The sequence below is a fragment of the Falco biarmicus genome, chromosome 12 (assembly GCF_023638135.1).
Source record: "Falco biarmicus isolate bFalBia1 chromosome 12, bFalBia1.pri, whole genome shotgun sequence".
NCBI classification, from domain to species: Eukaryota; Metazoa; Chordata; class Aves; order Falconiformes; family Falconidae; genus Falco; species Falco biarmicus.
In genome coordinates, this window is record NC_079299.1 from 6,819,936 (window position 1) to 6,844,866 (window position 24,931).

Here is a 24,931-nt window from a genome sequence, read left to right on the forward strand (position 1 = left end):
AAAAGAAATTGTCCCAAATCAAGTCTAGGGTCACTGGCGATGCTGAAGTAATTCTGCCTTTTTACTGCGTTATTCATGGGTTTGCATTGCGTTCCAATAAATGTGTTGAAATACACACTTCCAAACGCTATGCATGTCAGATAAAATTATTGATGCCTTTTGGGGAAGGAGTTCTGGTTATAAGGCCTTGCTGCCTTGGTTTATTTTTCAGACTGGGGAGCTGAGGACAAAGATGAGCCAATCTCATGAAGATAGTTTAACAAGCGTGGCCTGGAATCCTGATGGGAAGCGTTTTGTCACAGGAGGTCAGCGTGGACAGTTCTATCAATGTGTAAGTTCTCCGCATCTGTCCCGTTGGAAACAAAACAAGAAATTAAAGTTTTGTCACAGTCAAATCTGAGGTTCATGGTTTTCCTGTTTTTTCATGTGTCTGTACGCTAAAACTTCTGATCCTTTGAATTCAAAGAAGCAATACATTAATGCAAGGATTTCAGCAGCACATCTGTATGTAGCAGTTAAAAGGGTTCAAGCATCTTTTGTCTGTCTAAAGGAGGATTTGTGGGCTGGGTATTTTTTTTCTTAGCTGCTTTAGAAAATACACTAATATAAAGTAGTGCCTTTGTCCACAAATGCTGTTTGTTCCACAGAATCTTGACTTACGTCTTTCTTAGTTTTTGCATGCTGTCTTTGCTTAGTGTAAACAGAAATTTGAAACCCTCATTACTTGGCTAGTGTTGATTTTAGGTGGTGGTCCACAGTCTCGCCCTACTCGTGATTGTCTGTCAACTGAATTGATGCCCAAAATAATAGCGCAGTATGCAAACCTCACTCCCTGCAGAGGTGAGCTCTGTGACATTACATGGATTGCACGTGTCACGTACGAGAAAATGAAAGGGATTCTGAGCTCTCCAGGACAGATAGCTACAAAAGCCCTTGATTAAGACAACCAAGTCCTAATTCGTAAGTCCTCTCTTTTACAGGTTTAGGATTGTTTTCTGTAGCACTTGTCTGAACAGAAGGTAAAAAAGATACTTGTGTCACAACTCCTCAGAAATCTGAGACTTAACAGTTCAATGTTTTATTTTTTTTCTCTCTTCTGACCAGGATTTAGATGGTAATCTCCTTGACTCCTGGGAAGGGGTGAGAGTACAATGCCTTTGGTGCTTGAGTGATGGGAAAACTGTTCTAGCATCGGACACACACCAGCGAATTCGGGGTTATAACTTTGAGGATCTTACAGACAGGAACATGTAACTACCTCTTTCTTTGGTTTTGAATTCCCAGTTCTTGCTGTCAGGAGAAGATTGAGGAAGGGTTTGTGGGGCAGGATGGGAAATAAGTTATTAAAATGCTGTCAGTATTAAAAGAAGAGGAGAATTAACATAGGATGAGAATTAGTGAGTTCCAGCAAGAAGCATTAGAAGTAACTTCCTGAGCACTGGAGTAAGTTTCTGGTGGATGTTTTGACAATTCTGTCATCAGGAGTTGTTGTCTTCTCAACTACTGGTGTATCTTAGTAGATCCTGCCTTGAAGTTAGGAGTTGAATTTGAGGTCTGAAGTCCCTTTTGGTCTTAGGATTTGTCATAAGTGTAAGCAAACTGTTGCAGACCTGGCTTGTACTGACATATAGACATAGCTAATTTAAAATTCATAATTGTCTTTTCCTGATAATATTACAAAGACAGAATGTGCCTTTTGTCTTGGTGTTGCGTCATTATTTGGTTAAATGTACTCTTAACACTACTGTGTCTTATCATTTCAGAGTACAAGAAGATCACCCTATTATGTCGTTTACTATTTCAAAAAATGGCCGTTTAGCTTTGTTAAATGTAGCAACTCAGGTGAGTTGGTGATGATAAATGGAAATGCAAATAAACCTGCTTGCAGCTACTACCTGTTTGTAAATACTATGATGTGAATTGGGAGTGTTTGTTATTAACCAGTTGTATTACACATAATATGAAGGCCTTAATATTAATAAATTTAGCATAGTATTCTCTGACCAGAAGGCAATCTTATTCTTGAGACTGATTTTTTCTTTTGACTTATTTATAGTCAAGAGTTTCATACTATGAAATATGTACTATTAAATGTTAATATCTGGCTGTTGCATTGAGAAGCTTGGTACAGCAAGAATTGTGGCAAGGTTGATGTGTCTGGGGGCATGAGAATGAGATTTTTTAATTTATTTCTATTTCTGGAACCTTGGGTAAAAATAGGAGCCTCCTGAATGGAGGGGACTACTCACTGGAAGTTTAATCCAGTACTAGAGTATATTTTCACTCTTGATCTAGTAACAGTACTAAAGTTGGCTGAAGTAATGTACTTTCACCATGTTTAATTTTTTTTTTTTAGTGTTTCAAAAGAATGCAATGAATAATGTTTAATGATAAAATAACATTCTTTATACTTCATATTTCCAGGGAGTTCACTTATGGGATTTACAAGACAGAGTTTTAGTGAGAAAGTATCAAGGTGTTACACAAGGATTTTACACAATCCACTCGTGTTTTGGAGGTCATAATGAAGATTTCATCGCGAGTGGCAGCGAAGGTAACATCATTCCCCTTTGTGCAGAAAACTGGAACACTGTATCCTTCCTATACCTTACTCTTACAATGTTGTTGTTAGAGTCTGTCATCTATAAAAGCAAGAAAACTGGTCCATTAAGTAAGCTTTGAGGAGCTCTGAGATTGTGGGATACTTCAAGACATAATTGCGTGCTAGCAGAAAGAATCTTTTGAGAGGATGGTAGTAGCAGAAAGTATTAATGACTCCTTTGTGTTGTTCCTGTGAAGCAAAAGCATCTGCACAGTTTTCATTAGAAGTGGGTGGGGTGTTCTTGAGGCTTTTTCTTTTTGTGGTATGATACTTTGGCTTATGATTTGAATCAAATATACTTCTGGGGAGGGTAACAGCTTCATTTGCCTGTTGAAGATACAGGTGTGGTGAGGTTATTTTATTTTGAATAGACTCATCTTAATTACAAATGGAGTAGTCTCAAATTAAGCAGTTGTTGACATAGTCTGGTGGGGTTTCGTGGTGATCAAAGGCTTTGTGGTATGTCTTTATTCAACTGTCTGTGGCAAGAATAGAAATTAGTTAATAGTTTATATCTTGAATTGGTTCAGTTCTGTCGCTGGTGTAGTGCCATCACCTCCCATGGAGGTCTCTTAAGATTCAGACCTAGGCAGGGCAAAGAATTACACTTGGAGTATGTAAGCAATCACTGTTAATACTAAGTAATTCACAGCTGTTAGGAAATAAGTTTGGCCAGGACATTTACTACTATCCTTTTCTGTAATGTACCAAGTATGTCTCCAATAAAACCAAATTTCATCCTCTGACCAGACCCAGCGGAATATAATGACTGAAGGACAGCACCTCCAGTCCAATCCAGCGCGAACATCTCTGCGTGGTTGAACAAGGTTCTTGGTTTGAGACCCGAGTACCTGAAAGTTCAGAAATTGTGTCGAGCCATACTGATGTGCACGTGTAGATACTACAGTGCACCAGTCCTTCCCCCTCTCCATTTATTTTTTTTCTTTATTATCTTCATTGCCTAAAAACTACTGAGCGGTAGCTGAAACTGATGGCCCACTATTTAGATTTGGACTGTCTGAAGCTGTTCCCTCTTTGCACTGAATTGTTGCAAATGTGCGTACTGAGGAAGTCTTATTTATTTTTTAAAACAAGCAAGCAGAAGGAAAATAACAGATCACAGTGTCATAGCCTTCTTAAAAAGGAATAGCTTGATTACGCTTTCATAACCTCTTAAACTTAATATGTCTTGTCAGCTGGGTAGGCTTTTTTCTAACATTTGCATTAATAGGAAGAAAAATGAGGTCTCTGAGAGGGCGATTGACTGCTGCCTTAATCTAGCTAACTTGTATTTTCCAAAACAAAATACAGGCATTCTGACAAGCACCGAAATACTGGTTTGTGCTTAGGCTTTGATTCTCCCAGACAGCAGAGGCTTGTGTGGCCAGTGTTTAAGCAAAGAGTAATTGATAATGTTCAAACAATTGATAATTGTTTGAATAGCATGGATATGTAGTCTCTTGAAACTCTTAAGTGGAAAGTAAACACAACCAGAACATTTGCATCAATACAAGTATATATAAAGGTGTTACACTCAAATGAGCTGAATCAGCAGAAGATAATTGAGATATCACATGGTTCCATGATGCTATTCTAGCAGGTAGGTCAGAGAGCAAGTTTATTTTGTAAGGGGTTGGGAGGAGGAATGGAGGAAGGTCGGTTTGCTTGTTAAGCCTTCAGAATGACATCTACGTTAAAACCTTTCAAATAGATTAAAATACTTCCATTTGATGTGCTAGACCTAAGTACCAGGCTTTTGTGTAATACTAGTAATACATACTTGTTCGGTTCATATAGCTCTGTCTGGAATATTCCAAAGATGTTCCGAGAGAGGTCAGCCCACAGGCTTGTTAAAGGCTGCTGGTCTGCAGTTGGGAGATGGGGGGAAGGGAGCAAAACCCCAAGAAAAGCTACCCCCGGTTGCTTATTCCTAAATATGATTGGTTATAAGGCAGTAGCACTTCTCTAAAAATTGCGGTGGAGTGTGTGACCAGCTCCCTGTTCTATTTCTAGCATGTTGCTAGAAAAGATCTGTAGCGTTGTTTATTGCATCGACTTTAATATGTACAAATTCATACCTTTTTAAATACCACACAAGAATTAACTGTTGTCAAGGGCAGTAATAGCTCACGTCTCGAGACATGAGTCTTTGCTGCCCGCCCTCATTTGCTCTGTTTGCACTTTCACTGGAATGTTTTAGGTCTTCAGTATAAAGATGTATTTCATAAACTATAGAGCTGTGGTCTTATCTAGTACTTATCAACAGGTGGTGGTTGTAAATATTTTGCCTTAGTACTCATGACTTCATAATGCATGTACTAATCTGTAAATATGATAGATTGAGGGGAAAAAAATGTGCAAGACCTCCTTTTGAATAAGATTCAAACTCCATACCTGTAAGAGTAGCGTGGTTTCTCTCTTTAGTCACCTCTTGCCTTATCTGCATTGTTATCAAATGGTTTTCTTCAAATACTAACCGTAGTAGGCTTGCAGGTGTTAAAAGGGAATGTGCCTCTTAGTGAAAGGGCTTTACCCATATTCCTTTGGTCACATTTAGAAGAAGAACTTTGTTAGCGCTATTGCACATCCAACAGACGTGGGGTTTACACCATTGACGGGGTTTTTTTAGCTGCTGAGAGCTTGTGTGGAAGTGGTTTGATACGACGGATTGGTCTGCGTGGAACTATGTTTCTCACTGTCGTTTTTTAAATGCCTATTTTATTTAGATCACAAAGTATATATTTGGCACAAGCGTAGTGAGCTGCCAATTGCGGAGCTGACAGGGCACACACGTACTGTTAATTGTGTGAGCTGGAACCCGCAGATTCCATCCATGATGGCCAGCGCCTCTGACGATGGCACTGTTAGAATATGGGGACCAGCGCCTTTCGTAGACAACCAGGATATTGAAGGTAAAAAAACTCGGCGTGTGTGTGTTTTCTAATCACTAAAAGCTTACATCAAAGCGAGTTGGTTCAATGGATTTTCTTTACCATAAATAGGATAGAAAAGTGCTTTTAACTTTTGGGTTAGAATCATTAGTTTTACTAAAAAAGTTACTGATTTTTTAAATTTTTTTTATGTATGGCTGTTGGTTTTTATCTAAGTTGCTTATGCTTGTGGAATAAAAAAGAAACAGTTGGTACTTCAAAAATGATACTCAGATTTCTGGCATGTCTCTGTAGAAAACTGTGGTGTTACCAAGACCTCAGGATTATCTAAACTAAGTTATGTAGACTTCTTAAAAAACTTGCCTCCAATGCTTGAGGTTTAATAACATACAGTGTTATTAAAATTTAAATAATGCATTCTGACCATGCTGCAAATTGAATAACGCTATTAAAATACTTAACAAAGGAATCTCCAAAGTCTGGAGAGAAGGAAGTTTCCCACTGTAAAACCGGCGCACAGTTGATTCTTCCGAGCCATCAGCAATCATCTGTGTCCAGGAGACACACAATGCAACTTTTTTTGCTGCCAGAATGCACGCTTGTTCCCAGCCCTTCTTACCTCCCGCTGGAATTGTTTTAACGAGATAATTACGGGGGGGGTGGGGGGGTGTTGTTCTGCAGTTGATACACTTCTGTCATTACATGTTCAACCTTGTGGTAAAAATTTACAGTAGATATTGAAACAAAATACATCATATTCCATTGCCACAGGGCCTTGTGGATACTAGGTGAGGGCACGAGTTCAAGGGGAACGTGGTCAAAGTAATCGAAGAGAAATCCATTAAGTCCTGTCAGATAACACCTCTAGTTCAGGATGTCCCTTAGATGAAAATGGCTGGAAGTTGGAAGGGTGTTAGGAGGAAGAATTGCCTCCTCTCACTGCTCCCTGTGCTTTCTGATGCACCTGCTTCTGGTCTTGGACTAGGTGGGCCTGGCCAGTCTCCTGTTTGTAACACCTTGAATGCTTCCATAAGGAGTCAGAGCCTATCCTCCAGCTGGTTTTAGCTGTGGTTTTGTTTGGTGTTCTCCAATTAGCTGCTTGCTCACCCTTTCCTAGCTCCTCCAGAAAATTAGCTAGTAAACGCCATAAAAGTCAAAACAGTAGAAAATGGATTTCTCGCAGCAGTGCTTCCACAAGAGGTGCAGGTGCACGGAATAACACCTGGCAACTTAGGAATCTGAAATGGATGAGACAGCTTTGTTATTAGCACACTCCCCTGGAACGTGAATGCAAATGTGTTAGTTCTTGGAAGAGATGCTTTTTGTGTACCAACACCTAACGTGCTAAATTAATCTCTAGACTACTTATTATTCATATTCATTTTTAGCATGGGGTTTAGCTACAGTATAAAAGCCATTAACTAATGCATGTTCAGTAAAACTTAAGTAAATACATTGTATTAATAACCCTCTAATAGAAATATGAACTATGGATAAGATCTTCAAGATGTGATTTCTTTCTCTTATGTTTTTGTTTTTGCTCAGAGGAATGCAGTAGCATGGATAGTTGATGGCGAATTCGGAGCAGACGACTTCAGTTTAACTTAATTAGTCGTATTTTAAATGGCTTGGGATTTGGTGCAAACAAACATGATTGATAGCTGGACAGACATGCTCGTCATGAAAAAGAACCATTTCTGAAGCCCGGTTGGGGCCAAACATTTACCACCTTGCTTCATAGTAACCAGTCGAGATGAAGCACGTCGTTAGAACGTTGTTGGACACCGTGTTGAAATTACCCCCCCATCGGTTGTGAAGAACTGTGCTACATTCAGGCTAACCATTGAACTCAGTATATATATTTTTCCCTCCTGCCTTTTTGTCTGGCAGGCTACTGTTCTTGTTGCTCTTCTGTGTAATGAAGTTTAAATGCTTGTTTGGAACACTTTATTTAACAGTTTAGAAGGCTTGATAGAAAGAGTGCTTTAGTCTGAAGAGTATACATTGGATAGGAAAGTATTTCCTTCTCTTGTTTCTCAAGTCTCTCTCCGCCTTACTTAGCTTGAGATCTTTGCAGCTTGGTTCATGGATTCTAGCCTTGCCCGTTGCGCAGTATATATAAATTGAGATGATAAACCAATGAACTATGTCAAAAGCACTCTCAGTATCACATTTGACAAAAAGTTTTGTACTTTTCACATAGCTCGTTGCCCTGCAAAGGGGTTAACAGCACAATTTTTTAAAAATAAATTATTTATAGGATTAAAATGACTTCATTTGTATACATTTGGAATTAAAACGATGCAAGAAATGTCATGAAACAGGTATCACTGATGCTTTTCTGGAGTGTCTTGAGACCCAATCAAAAGCAGTGGCTGGAAGGAGCTTTACGTAGGCAGTGAAGCTTGGTTTTAGATGGAGGAACTAACTGTCCATCTTAACAGAAACTGTATTATTTGGGGGGGGGTGGAAAAAAAGCGTTCAGAGTGCACCACCAGACTAAGAGTTTAAACAAGACAAGGTCTTTCTGGTTTTTAAATTACAAAAATGCACACGACAATGCTGGTGTAAAAGGTAGACTACGCCTCAAGGGAAGAATGAGTTGAAAGAGTCCTTTCTTCACAAAGTCAACATTTTGTAAAAGTGATTAACATCAAGTCATAATTAAATACTTGTATTATGATGGAATTTTTTCCTTTATTTGATAAGCAAAGGTGTATAAATTTTCTTTTTTGAGAATATACTTCTAAGTTTGCAGATTAAAATGCCTCTCCCAGACCTTGTTGCAAGCTGGTGCTGTGGACATCTTGACATATCTAGGAATAGTTCCACTAATATCCCATGTTAAGAAAAGAGAAAGATGTTAATAATTCAACTATTTATTCTTTTTGACATAAACAGATGGCCTGGCATTGCTGTGCTTCTGCACTACACACAAATTCATTATGGGATGGCACCACCTTGAGTGGACAGGTAGCATTGGTACTACTGTGAAGTAAAGAGGGAGCAGGGAAAGGCATGCCACCAAGAACCGATGCGAACAAAAGTGTGGACTTCATGAGATAATCTAGTGTCCTTGCTAGTCATGTGTGGAAGAAGGGTGGGGGAAGGTTTGCCGGAGTTCCTGGGAAGAGAAGTGTAGCCACTTCGGTGAATGGGAACGTGGCGGTTAACAGGAACAGTCCCTTTTTTCTTTCCCAGAAAAACAAAGCGCAGCTCAGCAGGTTAGGTTTGGTTTGGGGGGTTTTTTTAGACTCTAGCCGTCAGGTGGTGGGGGTTTTTTCTTGCCTTGTGTGTAAACTTAAACATGATTGAAGGTTCTGATGCTTTGGTTGAGACCAGCCCTGAATCTGACATACTCCTTCCTTAGTACCTCAGAAATTAAGTAGGAACTTGACGTTCTTACCTGCAATCTAGTACATTTGCCTCAAAATGAAGGTGAATTTCTTTCATAGCAGTTACTGTTCCACGTTACTAGGAATACATGTGTGAACTTAAGACTACAAATCAGTTCCTTCTTCCATTAGCTAGTTCTGGAGGAAGCTGGATGTTTCTTCTCGGTTCAGACAGCGTAAGATTAGTCAGTCTTGGTCCTGCGGCGGCAGCGTTGCAGGGAGACAACTTCCCAAGGTCAAATTTGAGTAAGCTAAACCTTTGGGTCTTAAATAAAAATTGAACACCTAAATTGTAAACCAGTGTTGTATGTGTTCAGAACACCTGTGGCAGTGACGCTAGTATTGTCTTACTTGGGAACTTAGATTTTTTTCAAACAAAACGTTATGTAGGGAGTGTTGGGAGAATAATCCTCGTTGTGATGTCTCTGAATGTCTTGTGCAATGGTCTGGCACTACTTGCCTCATACTCACAGGACTAAAGCAGGAACTTTAGGCGGGTGGTGAAGGCTGGCTTGAATCTCAAATTTAGATTTAAAATCTCGTATGCACTTCAACAGGTGGTGTTAATGTGGTGGCCATAAGTAAATAAGGTGAGATTCCTTACCTGATACAGGCTGCGGGGTGGGGGGTGTGCGTGTGGTGTGGGCCGAGGCCTACTTTCCACTGCAATTCCTGGTAATTAGGAATTTAAACCTAGTATTTCTGCCAAAATACTGCCCCTCTGTTCTGGGGTTTCTCTTCTGGGCTTGGGCTGTACCTCTAAAATATATTTCAGGTATTTAGAAGCGGAGTTAGGGAGGAGCACGCGTTCTGCTATCTCCACTTTAGTTTTGTGGTGCAGCGATGCCATGGAGAGGAAAGCTCCGTGTAGGTGGCACAGTTTCCAGAGCGTCTCGGTGAGAGCATGTTGCGTAGCGCTCTGCTGCTCGCAGGTGATGGGCAGAGGTGAGAGCAAGGTGAGAGAAACCTTCATTTTGCCATGTAACTTGGTCCCGCAGCAAACGGACCTTACAGACCTAGCGGTAACGCCTGCCATTCCAGCCTGTAGGTTATAGAGGAACCTAAACTATCTCTTAACACATCACGTATTTATTCACACTATGTGAATTGAAAAGTACCAATACTTTTTGTGCACAGACTGTAAAATGAGACTCTGTGGTGGTGGTGGTGAAACAATTAAGTTTGCTTATTTGCAACACGTTGATTTCCATGTGCTTAAAAATGTTCGTAGGCTGGAGTCTTAAGGCTGGAACAAGTACGCACCCGCAATAAATTACTGTATTTCTAGTCAACAGACCTGTGGTTTTAGAGAGGAAAATACTGTAAGCGTCTACTCCTTTTGTAACTTTCTCTGGTCAACTGTCTGCTTAAAATACTCACAGTAGCCCCAGGTTATTGTTAAGGCAGAGCTTTTTTTTTTTTTTAAAAAAAAAAAAACCACGCTGAAGCATTTTATTATCTGAATGTTCTTTAGCTGTTCAGGTAAGTAATTTTCAAGGCACAAAGGAGCACAAAAGGGAAAAATGCTAGATCTGTCCTTGTTTTGGAGGGGAGGGTAGTGGGGGGAAACGACACCTTTGTTTTTAAATACCCTACTGTCTTCTCTAAAGTTCTCCAACCTTAAAGTTAACCTCTTTTTATGATGAGAGCAAAGATGCAAGCTAGAAATCTGTCCAGATCTTGCCAGTTACTTCTCAACTTGGTTTCAAACAGGTAATGTTTAATAAAACTCCAGATGTTGTTGGGAGTTCGTGGCTAGTTGTGTACTCTTGCACTGCGAAGTGATGCTCCCACCCAAAAACAGTTTCGGAGGCTTCCTAGTGGGAAACCAGGACTCGTACAAGGAGCTGTAGTTTGAGGGGAGATGCCGTAGACCCAAACGGGGAGGGAAGAGGAATGGATATAAAAAGCAGGATTTACTGCCCAACAGACAAACTACTGTAACTCAAAGGGGAGGAGGATAAATGCACTTTCAATAGTTTGTCCATATTTTTAGCTACGAAACACACTTGTATCCAATTTTTTTTGAGACAACTATTAAGAGGAACACTCATCCCATAAATGGCTAATCCTCCTTTTGACCTCCTCCTGTCTTTTCCACATTGGCTCGAGTCCATTTTCAGCTGCCATACTTAATTTTGAAAACTGCTACTTCTAATGATGTTTAGAAAGAAAAGAGAAAAAAAATAAATCGTTAACTCTGACACTTTTTTAAACAGGGTGGACTTAATTGAAGTGTGCAGTGTTGAACTACTGCTGCAGTAGCTGCCTCTAGTTGTTGAAATAAACTGTAGACAAGTTTTCTGTCTATTAATCCAGATAATCTGGATTCAAGAAAACATCTGTGAGAGTGTTCCTCCCATCTGGTATGAATGTGCGTGTGCGTGTGTTCCATGAACAGACAGAGAACCAAACGTTCTAGGTACTTGTCATGTTTTATTGCATACTTTTAAGTCGTGTGTATGTGAAGTGTCCTTTGACCAGAAGGTTTTGGTTAATATCAGTATATTTTTATAAATTTGAAATTCATTGTGCCCCATCTTCTTTCTTAAAACATTTTTCATTGTTAGGGTATATGTGCTAGATTTGAATCTTAACATTTTTAGGCACAGATGGAAAAAGTTATTGGCTCCTTGAAAACATATGGGACAAAATGGATCCTCAAAGCATGTATGTACTTACAAACCAAGCTGTAGAGATCAAGAAAAGAACTTTATTGTTGATCTCAAGATTTCTAAATTGTCAAGATTTATATGGAGTTGTGGTGGAACTAGTTAACACTTAGAGCTTTTGGTATGTAATGACTATTTGCTATGGACTGATATTAAATGTTTCAAAGGATTGCGTTCTTAAACTTTCTGGATTTTTGTTACTCTCCTCGGATTATATTAAGTAGTTAAAAATTTCTTTGCTATATTACATTAAAAACATAAGAACTTTGGGTCTCGGTATTTATTTTCACTTGTTTTACTAATTATTTACAGAACACCGTTTTAACTTTTTTATTTTATAAATGTGTAGTATTTTAAACATATCTTTAAAAATTGTTCAATTGGAACTACATTAACTTCTGATTTGTTTTTATTAGGATTTTTAAAAAAAAAATACACTTTTTCCATGTTGGTGCACAGCACTTAACAGAAATGTTTGTATTCCCTTTCTTTCAATTCAATAAACAGAATAAATAACTGGAATGAATAGTTCTTAGTTTCCCTACCTTCACTGATATGACTGCCTCAGATGTTAATGTCTCGATCGTTAATGATAGATCTCTTCTGTATTTGTAGAATTTCACTTCCTCGCTAGGAGAATTAATCTGTGGCAGTTTAGCTGAAGATGAATTCGCTCCGTGTTGTGTGCAGGCTTTCCAGGTTTTGACGTTGGGCTCTAATTGACCTCACGCTTTTGTCACTGGATGCTTAGCAGGCAACTTGCCTGTGTCCCACTGTGGTGTGTAACCTGCCTTGTTGAACGTCGGCTCCCTTGAGGCTCCACGAAAGCCTCGATTCCTTAATGCTGGAGCTTGCTTAAATACCAGGTACAGGTATTGCTTTAGGTTATTGGTGGGGTTTCTGGGGGTTTCTGATACTTCGTATTAAGAAGGTGCTCCCAAAGTACTTGGGTCTCCCGCTTAGACTTCTCCAAAGCTGGAGATTGGGGACCTCCAGGCTGCTCTGTGAAGTCGACCTAAGCAGCTTTTGTGGCTGAGAGCTCCTGAAGCTGCTTCTCAACGGTGGCCTTTGCTCCTTCCAACTAACTCTGCATTCCTGTCCTCCTTCCCTGTGCCTTAAAACACCACCTTGGCTTTGTCCTGTGTTTTAGGCACTTTTAGTCAGCTCTAGCTGATGTTCTATTAAATCAAAAGCAGCGTCTAAATTCACCCTGCCTTCCCGTGTCTTTTCCTAACTCAAACCTTTTGCTGAGGTGCATTCAATTTTTTAATTCTTTGAGCTTCTATATTGATTAGAAAAAGCCTTTACTGCCTTGTTATGACCTTTATATTACTTTATTCCCTCCCTTACAGTCTAAGCAGTGTATAATTATGGGTTGAATGCAGCTCTAAACAAGGGGCGTGCCGTGTTCCTCGCTGTGTGCTGCTGTGTGCCGCTGCCCTGGAGGGCTGTTGGGCTGCAGCCCCCCTGCAGGTGGGATGTGCGGGTCCACCCGGTGACGAAGGCTTAGGTTTTTTGGCTGGGTTTGTTACTGTGCTTCATCTGCTGTCCTATGTCTGCCTTCAGCCGGTGGCAAGAATGCGAGAGAAATAGGTGTATCGTTTCTATCAACTGTGAAATTTCAGCATATATGAGACTCAAAATTATTTCTGGTTTTTTTAGACCCTTCAGATTATTTAAAAAAAATTACATAGGGAACCTGGTAGTAGATGAGCATTTCATAATTTGCTGAGGTAGGGTCCTTCTCCAGAGGGCAGTTTCTGTTTCACCCTCTCACAGCTTAGCCTGCGCTGCCTGACGCAGCCCTCTGCATGCTGCGCACGCTTAGGCTGTCACCTCGGCGCAGAGACGGCAGTCCCAGCTGTCCCCTTGCTTCAAAAGACCTATAATGCTCCGAAGAGGAACTGCTGAAGTTTGTATGCCTCTCTCTCTGCCAAAGAGGTGGTCAGTGTGCTGATAACTGCATGGTGGTCCTTATAGCCCAAACTTTCCCATTGCTCCCTCCAATCTCATCCTTACCACATCCTCAGAGGCAAAAATGGTCTGCTCTCAGCGCTGGTACAAAATCCCCGAGAGCTTCTTGTGAGAAAAAGCATTGGAATAAAGCTATGCCAACACTGAAAGGAGAAAGACTTGCTTTTATGGGGTTATCAGGGTTTCAGGTTGATTGTTAATGTGCATGTAGAACTGGTTTTGGGCCATACTGTTAATCCCACTGATTTACTATGTTCCATAATACAGAACTAGTTTAGAAAAACCCCAGTAATTTACTAGGATGAGGTGGTAAGTATATTCTTTGACTTTTTATTTAAAACCGGTATGAAGTCTGTAATTGTCTTTAAGTCTGTATAGTAAGCTTGTATTTTACTGTAACCCTGTTCTCCCTTGATGGAGACGCAGAAACTAGGAAGTTTGTTTTGATTTTTACTACTGAAGTTTCTGTGCCCTGTGGATCTCCTGTGAGATAGATGACTGTAGGATCCCCATTTTCAGCTAATGAACTACACTTTTAGCAATTAAATACATTTTCCCTATTGCTGACACTGAGCTCTGTGAAGATCTCTAAGGCAGAAAATGACCCTCTATAGGAAAGCAGGCTTCAAAATTACCAGTTTAATTACTCAGCAGAATTGTAGTCTCTAGAGCCTGGTGCTGAGGTTTTTTACAACTGTTATAACAACAAGTTGTTAGATACAAATGAACAGAGAATTTATATGGATAAAAAACGGGTGGGAAGTTTGCATTCATATAGCTTGTTTAATATTTGATAACCACCACTTGTTGGTCTGTCATGATTAATAATTCACTCTTGAGAAAGGGAGCGGAGAGGAACCCACAGTAACGTTCCTCTAGGTCATGAATATAAATTAAGATACATGCTACCCCTGTTGGGGTTTTTTTTTCAGGTATGTTGTTCTTTTCCTTTATTCTTCCTTGTCCTGCTCTTATACCTGAAGAAACAATTCTCAGAGGAGAACAGAAGATTTTTATAGTGAGTGATAAATTTGACCAATTCCATCAGGGAATGGGTCTACCCTATCTACTGTCATCACTGTAATTCTGAGGTGCCAGTAGTTAGAAATCGTTGAAGAGTGTATCTTATAAACATTTTCTTTACTAATAAAGCTCTTCTCTCAAAACGATGTCTTTAGAAAAAGATACAAAGCTGCTAGTTAAAGTGGTGGACTTAAAGATTAATGATCATGTTTCTCAGTGTGAAATGTCATTAATGACATTTATTGTTAGCATTACAGCAAGTGCTTAAATCAAGCAGCTTACTAACACTGCCCTTTCTTCCAATAAGTAACACTCAAAATATGTATAGTACGTCTTTTTCACATCACAATCACTTATCACAAATAAGATATTAATTGCCTACAGTATAAGTTGCTACAAAAGTTACTGACTTTCGTCTCTTCTGAAGTTTTATTTGCTCTTTTTTTTTTTCCTCCAGACCTACATTCTGACTGGGTTTTGGCTTTATAAGGCAGTACTTTCCATAGTTTGATTTTTATGGTGTCAAGTAGTCAGCGGCATGCAGCCCTGGTGGCTCTTTCCTTAGTTATTTTTTCAAGTAGTGTAATTTTCAGCAGTTTTTTATCTTTGCAACAGCTGAACTTGGACTCCATCCATCATAAATTTAAAGCCAAACTTTCTAGAACAAACACTGAACAGGAGGTATGTAGAGAAATCAAGCTTCAGTGTTGTCTTCTCACTGCTGGCCATGAAAACAATCTGCTTACTGCAGCTATACACCAAAGAACAAGTACTTAAGAAGGAAAAGCTTATAAATGTTAATACTTACAGAACTATACTTTTTGAAGTGTTTCACTTGATGTGTTTGTTTCAAAAAACCTGTTTCCATGCACACATAAAAATTTAAAGACAGTTATTGGACGGTGAGGGCACAAACTCAGGTTTATATCCTTCTCACTGATGCAAGAACTGCACAAAAAGAACTTAGTTTGCTGCTGTCTTTGAAGCGGAGTCACACCAAAGGTGGGATAACTGGGGTTATGGTTTACCAGACCGCCTCCCCAAGCCGGACATACTCTTGATTCATCTCATTGCATGTAGAAAGCGCAGGTTCACAGTCATGACTGCAGATAGTCTTCTGCTCTGTGACCAACTCCAACCCTAGTGCAATATGATGTTTACTTTGAATGGAGCTCTATGACATATTTCAATGACAAAAGAGGAGTTGAAGGGAGAAAGCAAGTATTAATCATATTTCTTACGTGGCTTTCACTCTAACACACAAGTGTCACTTTCACCAAAGGGACCTTAATCCATCTAAACACAAGACTTCATATAGGGTGCTGGAGGAAGGCATGGCAATGGAAAAAAGCATAACTTTTATTCCATTGCTTTTTAGCTGGAAAAACACTGACACAAAGACACAAGCTGTGCTTCGAAATCTATGTTCCAAGTGCTGCTTCAAACTAGGCTCTCATAGGACAGCTTGACAGCCAGAGGCCCATCCTGACACCTTTCAGTAAGCAGCAGACATCACAGCTGCACTTAAATTTGTTCCGGAAATACCACTACTACCAGCCCATGCTGCTGAAATGAGTTTCCCTTCTCACCATTTAATTCCTACACGATCAGCTCCATAAGCAAGGGTTTAATCATCAGAAGCAGCAACTTCAGCAGTTTGGGTTGTAAAGGAATAAAAACAACTGCTACACAAATCCAATGTCTTTTGAAAATATTTTATGTTAAAAATACAGAAAAATATTTCTTGTTCAAAGAGGAAAAATATACTGCATGACGACACTGATCTAGGTATGTTCGGAAGGTGTCTGTGGCTCCACAACCAGTCACTGGAGTGATGACCCAATTTGGCAGCTAATGGCTCTTTTTCAACTTCTCAATCATTTATCAAAGCCAGAATCATACTGTGACAAAACAGAAAACACGACACCAGTGGATTACTGAAGCATGTGCAAGTAGGAACAACTGTCACTTTCATGAGAACTGCACTTGATTATGAAATAGAAAGTCAAGGCAACTATGCTATGTGCTTTGCTTATAAAACAAGGGCTGCAGAAGTAATGCTGCAGAAGAACAGTAGTTCTTCCATCTGGTAGGAAGTGGCCCCATCACAGAACTCATCCGTTTGTAACTTAGCCAGATCAACTTAATTTTCTAAAATGGAACATGTGAAATAAACTTGGTCCTCAAGATTATCTCCTTTCTAAACAAGCCACTTACTGTAGGTGCTGAATCATGCAGCTCTCTATATTGTTGTACTCATTGTGATTTTGAAATTAAGGAGTAGTCTGAGTTTCCAAACAATGTCTGATCAGAAAGAATAAAGGCACGTAATGAGCCTGTGGATAGCTGTCAAAATGTATTATTGAGGCTTAGCAGGATGCAAAAAGATAAGACACAGGTACCAGCAATTACACTAGCAGAATACAGGAGATAAGACTAGGTGGCAGACAATTCCTTTGTTCATTGGGAGCAATTTTTGAAACTAACCTGTAAAGGTACATGAAGAAACACAGCAGATGAAAGCCTAGTTTAATCATGGCTTCCTTCATGTGTGATTTCAGTTGTCCTCGGTTATGGATCTCTGTGGGATCAAATACCCCCATGTTTCCACTTGGAACCATAATGTACCTGAAAGTTTAAGAAAAAAAAAAACAAAAACAAAACCAAAACAAAACAACAAACCACCAGAAGCACAGTCATCAAAACATTAGGGAGTGTCAAGGGAAGCAGAGGAGGAGAGCTTGCACAGAATGGACTTTCATCTAAAGAACTGTTTCACAATTCAGCATAAGGGAGCTCTTAATTTTAATTCTATTTCAGTTTCAGGATTTTGCATGTATCTCTGCCGCTGCAACCCACAAAGACTAAGATGACAAGAGGTACTAAAAACATCAGCCCAGCTTCCCATGCATAAATGGGAGAGTTTCCAGGTAATAACCCATCCCAGTTCACTGTAATTGCTGTTGGGGGTTATGTGGTATTATGAAGGAAATGACCACTGCCAGTGAAAAGATGAAGAGACTAGAAAGGAATTAATTTAGCTAAGAATTAGTGATTTGTTTACCACATACATAATCACAAACTCCAGTGGACAAAATGAGATCACATTAAGACATTGCAAAAGACCTGTGTACTATTCCCATCTTTGCCACATCCATCCTGCATTATCATCAGCAGAGAGACTGAGGCTGACAGGACAAGGGATTGGGCAGAACTGATGAAGTTAAGTCCTACCACCCAAACCCATGTAAGAACAAAGGTTCAGTGAAACAAAGAGAAATGTAAGCAAAAAGACGACTAAAACCAGCAAAACAAATGTTTATGCCCTGTGAAAATTCAACAGGCAGTGTGTTCTTTTGTCATAAGCTTTCCTCAAGGGAGCAAATGCAAGTGCATGAAGTTCTCACTCCAGCAAAGCTCAGCCCAGAACATTATTATTATTTCACCTGAATGTCATACAGGCTCTACCTTCCTGGAATAATACTCTTTCTACACAAGTAACTTATCTCACACCTGAAGCAAAAGCAAGGGCTCACAACAGAACACTTTCTGATTTTCTTTATATACTCCAAGAATAGCACCACTTGTACACCAAAAGGCACTCCCCCACCTCTTACAACGTTCATTAATAGGAGGGGAAGGAAGGGAACAGAGGCATTAAAAAGCACCGCAGCGTATGTGACTAATAACAAAGACAATTATGTCCCATTAAAAATAGTTCACATGAAATACTTGCGATTTGTAAAATGGGGGGAGAGACAAGACAATAAACAGAGGAGGGTGCGGAGGATAACACCACAGCCCGATGGTTTTACAACCATCAGCCATGCTGACCTAACTATTTTTATGCCGATAGCCTATAGGCATGTAGGCACAGTATGAAAAACATTAACAACTACATTCGCAGTACCACTTCATAATCCAGATTAACACGCTATTATTTCCTATGAACTTGGGCTTCACTCTGAGATCAAGATTCCTGGGCACCAGAGAGAATGCAAAGAAAGGCCAGAAGTTTCATATCCTTTACACTGTTTGGTTTCTTGTAGTTTTAATTGCAAGGAGAGGAGCAATTTATGTTAGATCCATGAAGACTGTTAGCAGCTCAAGGCCACAACTGAAACATCTCATTATGACGTATCTTCATACTACGTTTAAACTAGTGACAGTGGGGAAAAAAGCACTCAAAACCCTTTGCACTTACCTATATATATTCCATGTCGCTACTGGCAAATTAAGGAGAAAGATGAACCAGTGCAATGAAATAAGCATTAATACAGTTACGACAGCATGGCCAATCACCTCAGGGACCACCCACTGTAAAAAGGGAAGAAGAGAGTTACATGCACAAATGTAAATTTCTTGCTGAAAAAGAGATCTATATGCAGTTATCATCTGATTCTAATCAGGTAAAACTCAAGACAGAAAATTCATGGCAGAAGCATGTGATTTCATCACAATGTGGGGAAATTAACACCTTCAGACAGAGTCCACGCAAGTACACCAGAAATCAGGCCCTAAGCTATTATAACAGAGGTACTTCATCCAAGTATTACACAAATTTAGAGATTAGCACAGCAGCTGTTTGAACACAACTATATTACACAAGCACTTAAGAAAATGAGTTAAGAATGTATATACAGTGCTCATTTGAAACCACTGCAGAGAACAGTGGATTTAAGAATACAAGAAGCAGGTAATTAAAATCTGCACAGACACAGGGCACACAAACACCCCCAGGCTTGGAACAGATAAGAAAGTTGATCAATATGACGACCTGGCATAGTTAAATTAGGTCAGTCCCCGGCAATAACACATTTTTGGCTTGATAGTATCCTGTAGCATTCTCTCTTACATTAAGAAAGAAAATACCTTTAAATTACACTAAGCACCCGTGTGGGTAGGCCACATTGATTAAACAAAATTAGGTTCAAGCAGATTTTGTTAAAATGGTGCTTTTCCTTATCACAGTAAAACTCTATGCTGTATGAGAGAGATTAGAGATTAAACAGAAGCATCAGAGAAAGCTGCTATAAAGATCCAAGAGTTCAGTCATGAGTAGACATCCTCGGTGTGGCCCACCTACAAGAACAACAGCACAGAACTCTAAAGCTCTGTGAGGAGTTAATCAATCCCAGGAATTCAGAGTAGCAGCCCATCTCAGAGCACCAAGGGGCAGAAGAACAGCTTTTCATGACTGAATCTGCTCTAAGATGGGCATCCAAAAAAGACAAGCAAAATATTGCCAAACAAGGCTCTTCAGATATACATTACACCCCCGTTATTTGTGATGTTAAGATGGAGGACTGTTTTCTTAAACCACGTTAAATGCAAAGAAGAATAATTTACTTTATTGAGCTTTGAGCAGCATGATCTAGCATTAATGTAGTCACATTCCAAATCTGATAGTGTAATTATCTGAAGTCCAAGATAAGGAAAAATTGTGTGGCAACTCAGAATATACAAAGCATCTATTTTTACCCAGTAACTTGGGGACAGCACTCTGCTCTCAGCATAGACTGTCTTGTTCTACAGCTGATCTGCCAAAGACACGTTTCAATTTGTTACAACTCATTCCTACTTCAGGTAGGAAGTTAGGCCACATTTTATCATCAGGCCAAGTGATTTTATGATGTTTTTCAAACAGCAAATGTTGCACAAGTGCTAAAGTTCAGTCCAACACTTAAAACAGACCAGGAAGGCAAACTCAGTATTTTTAGCATCAGAATTACTACAACACTTGAAAACAGAACTTAAAAGGAAGAAACCTTTTTACAATTTGCCTCACAATAAAGCTAAATAGTGCAGTTTTAAGAAGTGGATCTCCTTTTTTTACACTTAGAGCAACAATGGATTAAATCATACTTTGCTAGGAAATGAGAGGGTAACATCACTATCAAATTAACCTTCAGCAATTGAAAGAGTTCAGACAGAAAAGCCCTCTTAAAAAAGGCTTAGGATGCACATGTGCACATCATCATGCTATGAACCGCTAAGTTGATGCTCCTTTTCCCTAAGAAAATGTAAAAGCACAATTTTTTTTCCTATCCTTAGAAAGAGAGGTAGTCTTTTTCAATACTTTTTCAAGAACCCGTCCTTCTAGGATTAATTTCTTTCAAATGCTCCAGTAGTTTTTTTAATGTTAGAACCGGGTAGATTCTGAAACAGCACCAGGATTTGAAGGAGTATGTGAGCCAATTCTTATTTTTCTGAATAAAAGAGAAAAGGAAGCCAAATTAGTGCTTTTACATTTTAACAATACCAGACAGCAAAGACTACAGGCAAGCCTGTAATAAAGAAATCTGAAATTGTTTGTCGAGGAACTCCCAGTCTCCCTGCTGAGCTCGTATCTACAAGGGGGTATCCTTACAAATAAATCTGTCGCAGGGACGTTTGGTTTTTAGGCCTGTGCACTTTCCGAGGGCTTCAACACCCCGTGCCCGACACCAGCACCAGGCCACGGTACTTACACCCGCGGCCCCGGCCGCACCCGCCCGCCGGACCCGCGGCCCCCGAGGCTCGGAGGAACGCACCCGCACCCAGCCCTGCCTCCCCCGCCGCCCCAACCCCCCCGGGCGCTGCTTCCCCGGCCAGCGGGCCCGGCCCAGGCCCTCACACCTCTCCGCCCCCCTCCCCACCGCCAGCCCGGCGGCCGCGGACCCGCCCGCCCTCAGCGGTGCCTCAGCGGGCCCGGCCCCCCGCGGTCCCGCCGGGCGCGGCCGCAGCCCCACCCGCACCCACCGCGGGCGCCTCCCGGCCCCGGAGGAGAAGGATACAAAGTAGACGGAGAGGAAGATGAGGGCGCAGCAGTCGATCAGCGAGAAGATGAAGACCACCGACTCCATCCCGCCGCGGCCGCCGCCCTGCCGGCCGCCGTACGCCCTGCCCCCCGGCCGCCCCGCCGCGCAGCATGCTGGGAAACGGAGTCCTCCGCAGGCGGGCGGCCGCGGCGGGGGGGCCTCCCGCTCGTCGTGAGGGCCGGCCGCCTCCCGCCGCCCGCACCGGGGCGGGGGCTGCCGTGACACTCAGGCAGCGGCCCGAGGGAGCGGAGGCGGGCGGAGGGAGCGCGCCTGCAGCGGGGCACCCCGCCGCCGGGCCGGCGGGGCGGGCGCTTCGGCGGGGCCCTGCGCGGGGGTGCCCGGCGCTGCCTGCGCGCAATTCCCGCCCGGCCGCGCCGCGCAGGCGGGGCGCTGGGGCAGCCCTGGCCCCGCGGGAGGCCCTCGGCCCGGGCGGGCGGCGGGCGGCGATGCGGAGCCGGCCGGGGCACTTCGTGGACCTGCGGCTGAAGCAGCGCGTTAAGCAGGTACCCGGCGGGGGCTGGCGGTGGGGACTGGCCGGGGGCACCCGGTCCCGCGGGGTGGGGGGCTCCCTGTGGCCGGCCTTCCCCCCGGCCCGGCCCGGCCCACCGAGAGCGGCGCGGAGGGCCCGGCTGCCAGCGCCGAAACCCCGCTTGTCGTTCAGGATTTTAAAAAGGCTTCAGGAAGGTCTTTGGAAACGTCTTTTTTTCTTTTTTTTTTTTTTTCTTTCTTTCTTTCTTTCTTTTTCAGTTTCTGTTGTTTCGTATTGTTTTGTTTCTTTCTTCTATCCTCCAGTATTTCTGATCCTGGCTGCTATTTCAAATGTGAAAAGAATTGTTCAAAGAAAATAGCACTCGGAGCACATATAAGCAAATTGGCAGCGTTTACGTTTAGAAACGTGTACATCGATTATATAAAACCATTAAAAAACGGCGAAATGGGATCACTTCCATCGCACGTGTGTGGAGCAGGGAAAGCGGTGATTCCTTCAGGCAGCGTAGTGCAGTGTCAGATCTTAGGAAAATTCGTGGTGACTTCACAAGCTACACACCGTTTTTCTCAGTCCGTATATGCGACACCACTTCTAATTCCTTAAAACGTGAGTGGCAGCTTGAGGGAATTTGCTTATTTTAATTTACAAGGTCTCAGTGAATGTGTCTTGACTGTTCTGAAGTGGAAAAGCTTGATAGTCTCTGCAGGTCGGTAGCAGCCCGTGGGTGACATGAAATGTAACATTTAAAAAAAAAAAAGTATGCTTCCAGTTTTAGGCAATTTAATTGTTTTAAATAGAGCTATTAATTTAAGTGAGATGTAGAAATTGTCCTTGCTGTGATATTTACGTTACCATATCTTTTAGGGAGATGCTCTTTTTTTTTTCTGTATCTTAAGAAGGAATTCACCATCAGTATAATGAAACTCCCCACTGCTAATTTGCAGAGTGGGGGAGGAAAGCAAATGGAGGACAGTTGTACCTGAAATTTAGTATGTCTTCTCACGCTTTCATACTTGTTTGAAAACGGGTTGGATCAGCTGCTGTCAGAAAAAAAAAAAAAGGAAAAAAGAAGAAAAAGGCTTGATAGAATTCACTTTCATTTATATACTTCTCAATAGTATTCTTTGAAACATCTTGTAAAGATTGAAGTTCTTATGACAGTATCCATACTGATTGATGTAGCTTGTTTCATTTTTAAGGGGGGGATCTAAACCAAAAGGAGGTTAACTGAGAGAAAGTAAGAACTTTAGACTGATAGTAAGATGGTGCGTGGGTTACAGAGTCGTGTTTCTTTCTAAGTAAAAACAATGGAGTTACACCAGCAGAAGTCACTGAAGCACCAGAACACAGTGTGCTGCTCTTCAGCTGGAAACGTAGCGAGCAAGTTACCTGTGTCTTAACAACAAGTGCTTCCTCTTTCATTGGGAAATATAGTGTAGCGTGTTCTAAGCTGTTCCTGATTTTCATTTTGACTTTTCAGAAGAGTAGAGTTTGAAATAGGCATATTTGATCTAGCTGTTCTGGTGAAGTGGTTGACAAAGATTTTATTCACTGCTTAAACTTCTTCGTTTCAGTATCTTGCAAGTAGTAAATGTGGCCAGTATGTTGACATCGCAATTCTAGCATCTGATTTGCAGAAAACCTACAGGTGAGCAAAGATTAGTATTCTTAAATTCTACATTCAAAATATGGACTATATTATTTTGTTATTTTGCATTTGTGTATTTTTAATCACAATTCTAATTTTCTTTACTTTTCTTCTCTCAACTTCATTACCAGTTGTTGAGGTTAGTTGAAACAATAAGATCATTTCCACTACAGTGCTTTGCTGATGTATCTAGTAACTCATTTCGTTAATACATTAGCATTGCAAGATCTACTTGCGGTTTGTTTTTTGTGGGTTGCTTTTTTTTGTTTTAATTAAACAGCTGCAGATGCATTACAGCATGTTGGTCCTTACTCCAGTGAGCTTAAAATATGAGAGAATATAACACATCAGTGCAAGCAGATGGAGGAGATGCAGGATTCAGTAAGACTAAAGCTTGCTCGGTTGTTCAGCAGGACAGTCGGTCTTGCCTAATTATTTTTAGGCTGTTATGCTTTTCAGGGTGGGGGAGCAAGGTTGTGTTTCAGTATATCATTGGTGTGGGAGTTAACGAAGGTGGAGGAATATATTCACATGTGTTTGCATGTTCTATTTATTTGTGCCTCGTTAGAGAAAAGGAGCTAAAACCCTTGCATGGGTGCTTATAGGTCTTGGTTTTTTGTTTTGTTTTTCCTCTGTCAGCTACTGTATCAAAGCAAATAAATAAAATATACCCTTAGTAAGTGAAGGTAAAATGTTGCTAATTTTTTTTTTAATGCATTTAAGGATGCCCATTGAATCAAATTTTTCTCATAGTGAATATTATTAATCGGCACAATTATTCCTCATGGGACTGTCCTTCCTAGGCTTTAGTCCTGTATCCATATGTTCTTGTTTGAATTAAAAAATCACTAGTCTTGTGAAATAAAATCCAGTGTGCTTGTTTGTACATTGCTGCTTCTCCGTACAGTTAAAGGGGACCTTTATAATTTTTACTAAACATCTCCTTAGAGACCAGTACAGTTGTTTAGTGGTTTTGTTTTATCCCAGTAATTGAGCTATTCTGGGCTTCAAAAAAGCAATCACATTTTCACATAGTTGGTTTTTAATAAGAACTTACGTAGAATCTTGGTATCAACTTACACTGTAATTTTTTTCACTGAGAATGACAATATGTTGAGGTAAAAAGCCGTTGGTGTAACTTCTTTATTTTGTGTTTTTCAGTGCGGAATATGGACGAAGAAAAAGAAACGCTTTTAGAATACAAGTTGAAAAAGGTAGTTTTGATAGTGTTAGATCCAAAATGCCAAATTCTTTGATTATGCTTTGGCTGTTTTCTTAACATGTTTGAACTTTTTCTTTCAGTGTTTGGAATAATCAGTAATGAAAAAGAACGTGAAGATTTAGCAGTCTTAGAAGCTGAACATGTGGCAAAAAGAGCAAGACAACAAGAGGAAAATGAGTAAGAAGAATTTTTACCATTAGATTGCTTTTAATAA

General features: G+C 40.8%; 3 protein-coding genes across 8 annotated transcripts in view; 2 read left to right on the plus strand and 1 right to left on the minus strand.

Annotated features, from left to right (window-relative positions):
- The window catches only part of WDR26 (WD repeat domain 26), a 31,364-nt gene extending 21,057 nt beyond the window's left edge, over positions 1 to 10,307 (plus strand). For 2 of the 3 annotated variants that reach the window (XM_056357607.1, XM_056357609.1), the window contains 6 exons: positions 212 to 331; positions 1,105 to 1,250; positions 1,764 to 1,842; positions 2,425 to 2,554; positions 5,329 to 5,514; positions 7,039 to 10,307. In XM_056357607.1, the coding sequence (XP_056213582.1) occupies positions 212 to 331; positions 1,105 to 1,250; positions 1,764 to 1,842; positions 2,425 to 2,554; positions 5,329 to 5,514; positions 7,039 to 7,064 (687 nt within the window). In that variant the 3' untranslated portion in view covers positions 7,065 to 10,307. Of the gene's footprint in view, positions 1 to 211; positions 332 to 1,104; positions 1,251 to 1,763; positions 1,843 to 2,424; positions 2,555 to 3,352; positions 3,686 to 5,328; positions 5,515 to 7,038 lie in introns of those variants that run through there. The other variant, XM_056357608.1, reaches the window with a different exon arrangement.
- Positions 10,308 to 11,686: 1,379 nt separating this feature from the next.
- Positions 11,687 to 21,468, minus strand: CNIH4 (cornichon family AMPA receptor auxiliary protein 4). Of its 4 annotated transcripts, none has more exons than XR_008824978.1 (6): positions 21,334 to 21,468; positions 19,907 to 19,975; positions 18,762 to 18,874; positions 17,045 to 17,185; positions 15,366 to 15,697; positions 11,687 to 13,677 (listed from the first exon to the last, which is right to left on the minus strand). XR_008824978.1 is itself a non-coding variant. In XM_056357614.1 (6 exons), exons 1-5 carry the CDS (start codon positions 21,400 to 21,402, stop codon positions 15,655 to 15,657), a joined length of 435 nt encoding a protein of 144 aa, XP_056213589.1. In that variant the 5' UTR covers positions 21,403 to 21,468; the 3' UTR covers positions 11,687 to 15,505; positions 15,613 to 15,654. The 4 variants fall into 4 exon arrangements, 3 of the variants coding, with proteins under 3 accessions (XP_056213589.1, XP_056213588.1, XP_056213590.1); XM_056357614.1 differs by having other exon boundaries at positions 11,687 to 15,505; positions 15,613 to 15,697; XM_056357613.1 differs by having other exon boundaries at positions 11,687 to 15,697.
- The window catches only part of NVL (nuclear VCP like), a 43,662-nt gene continuing 40,198 nt past the window's right edge, over positions 21,468 to 24,931 (plus strand). The window contains exons 1-4 of the mRNA XM_056357603.1: positions 21,468 to 21,860; positions 23,422 to 23,495; positions 24,657 to 24,709; positions 24,798 to 24,894. Of these exons, the coding sequence (XP_056213578.1) occupies positions 21,468 to 21,860; positions 23,422 to 23,495; positions 24,657 to 24,709; positions 24,798 to 24,894 (617 nt within the window). The remainder of the gene's footprint in view (positions 21,861 to 23,421; positions 23,496 to 24,656; positions 24,710 to 24,797; positions 24,895 to 24,931) is intronic.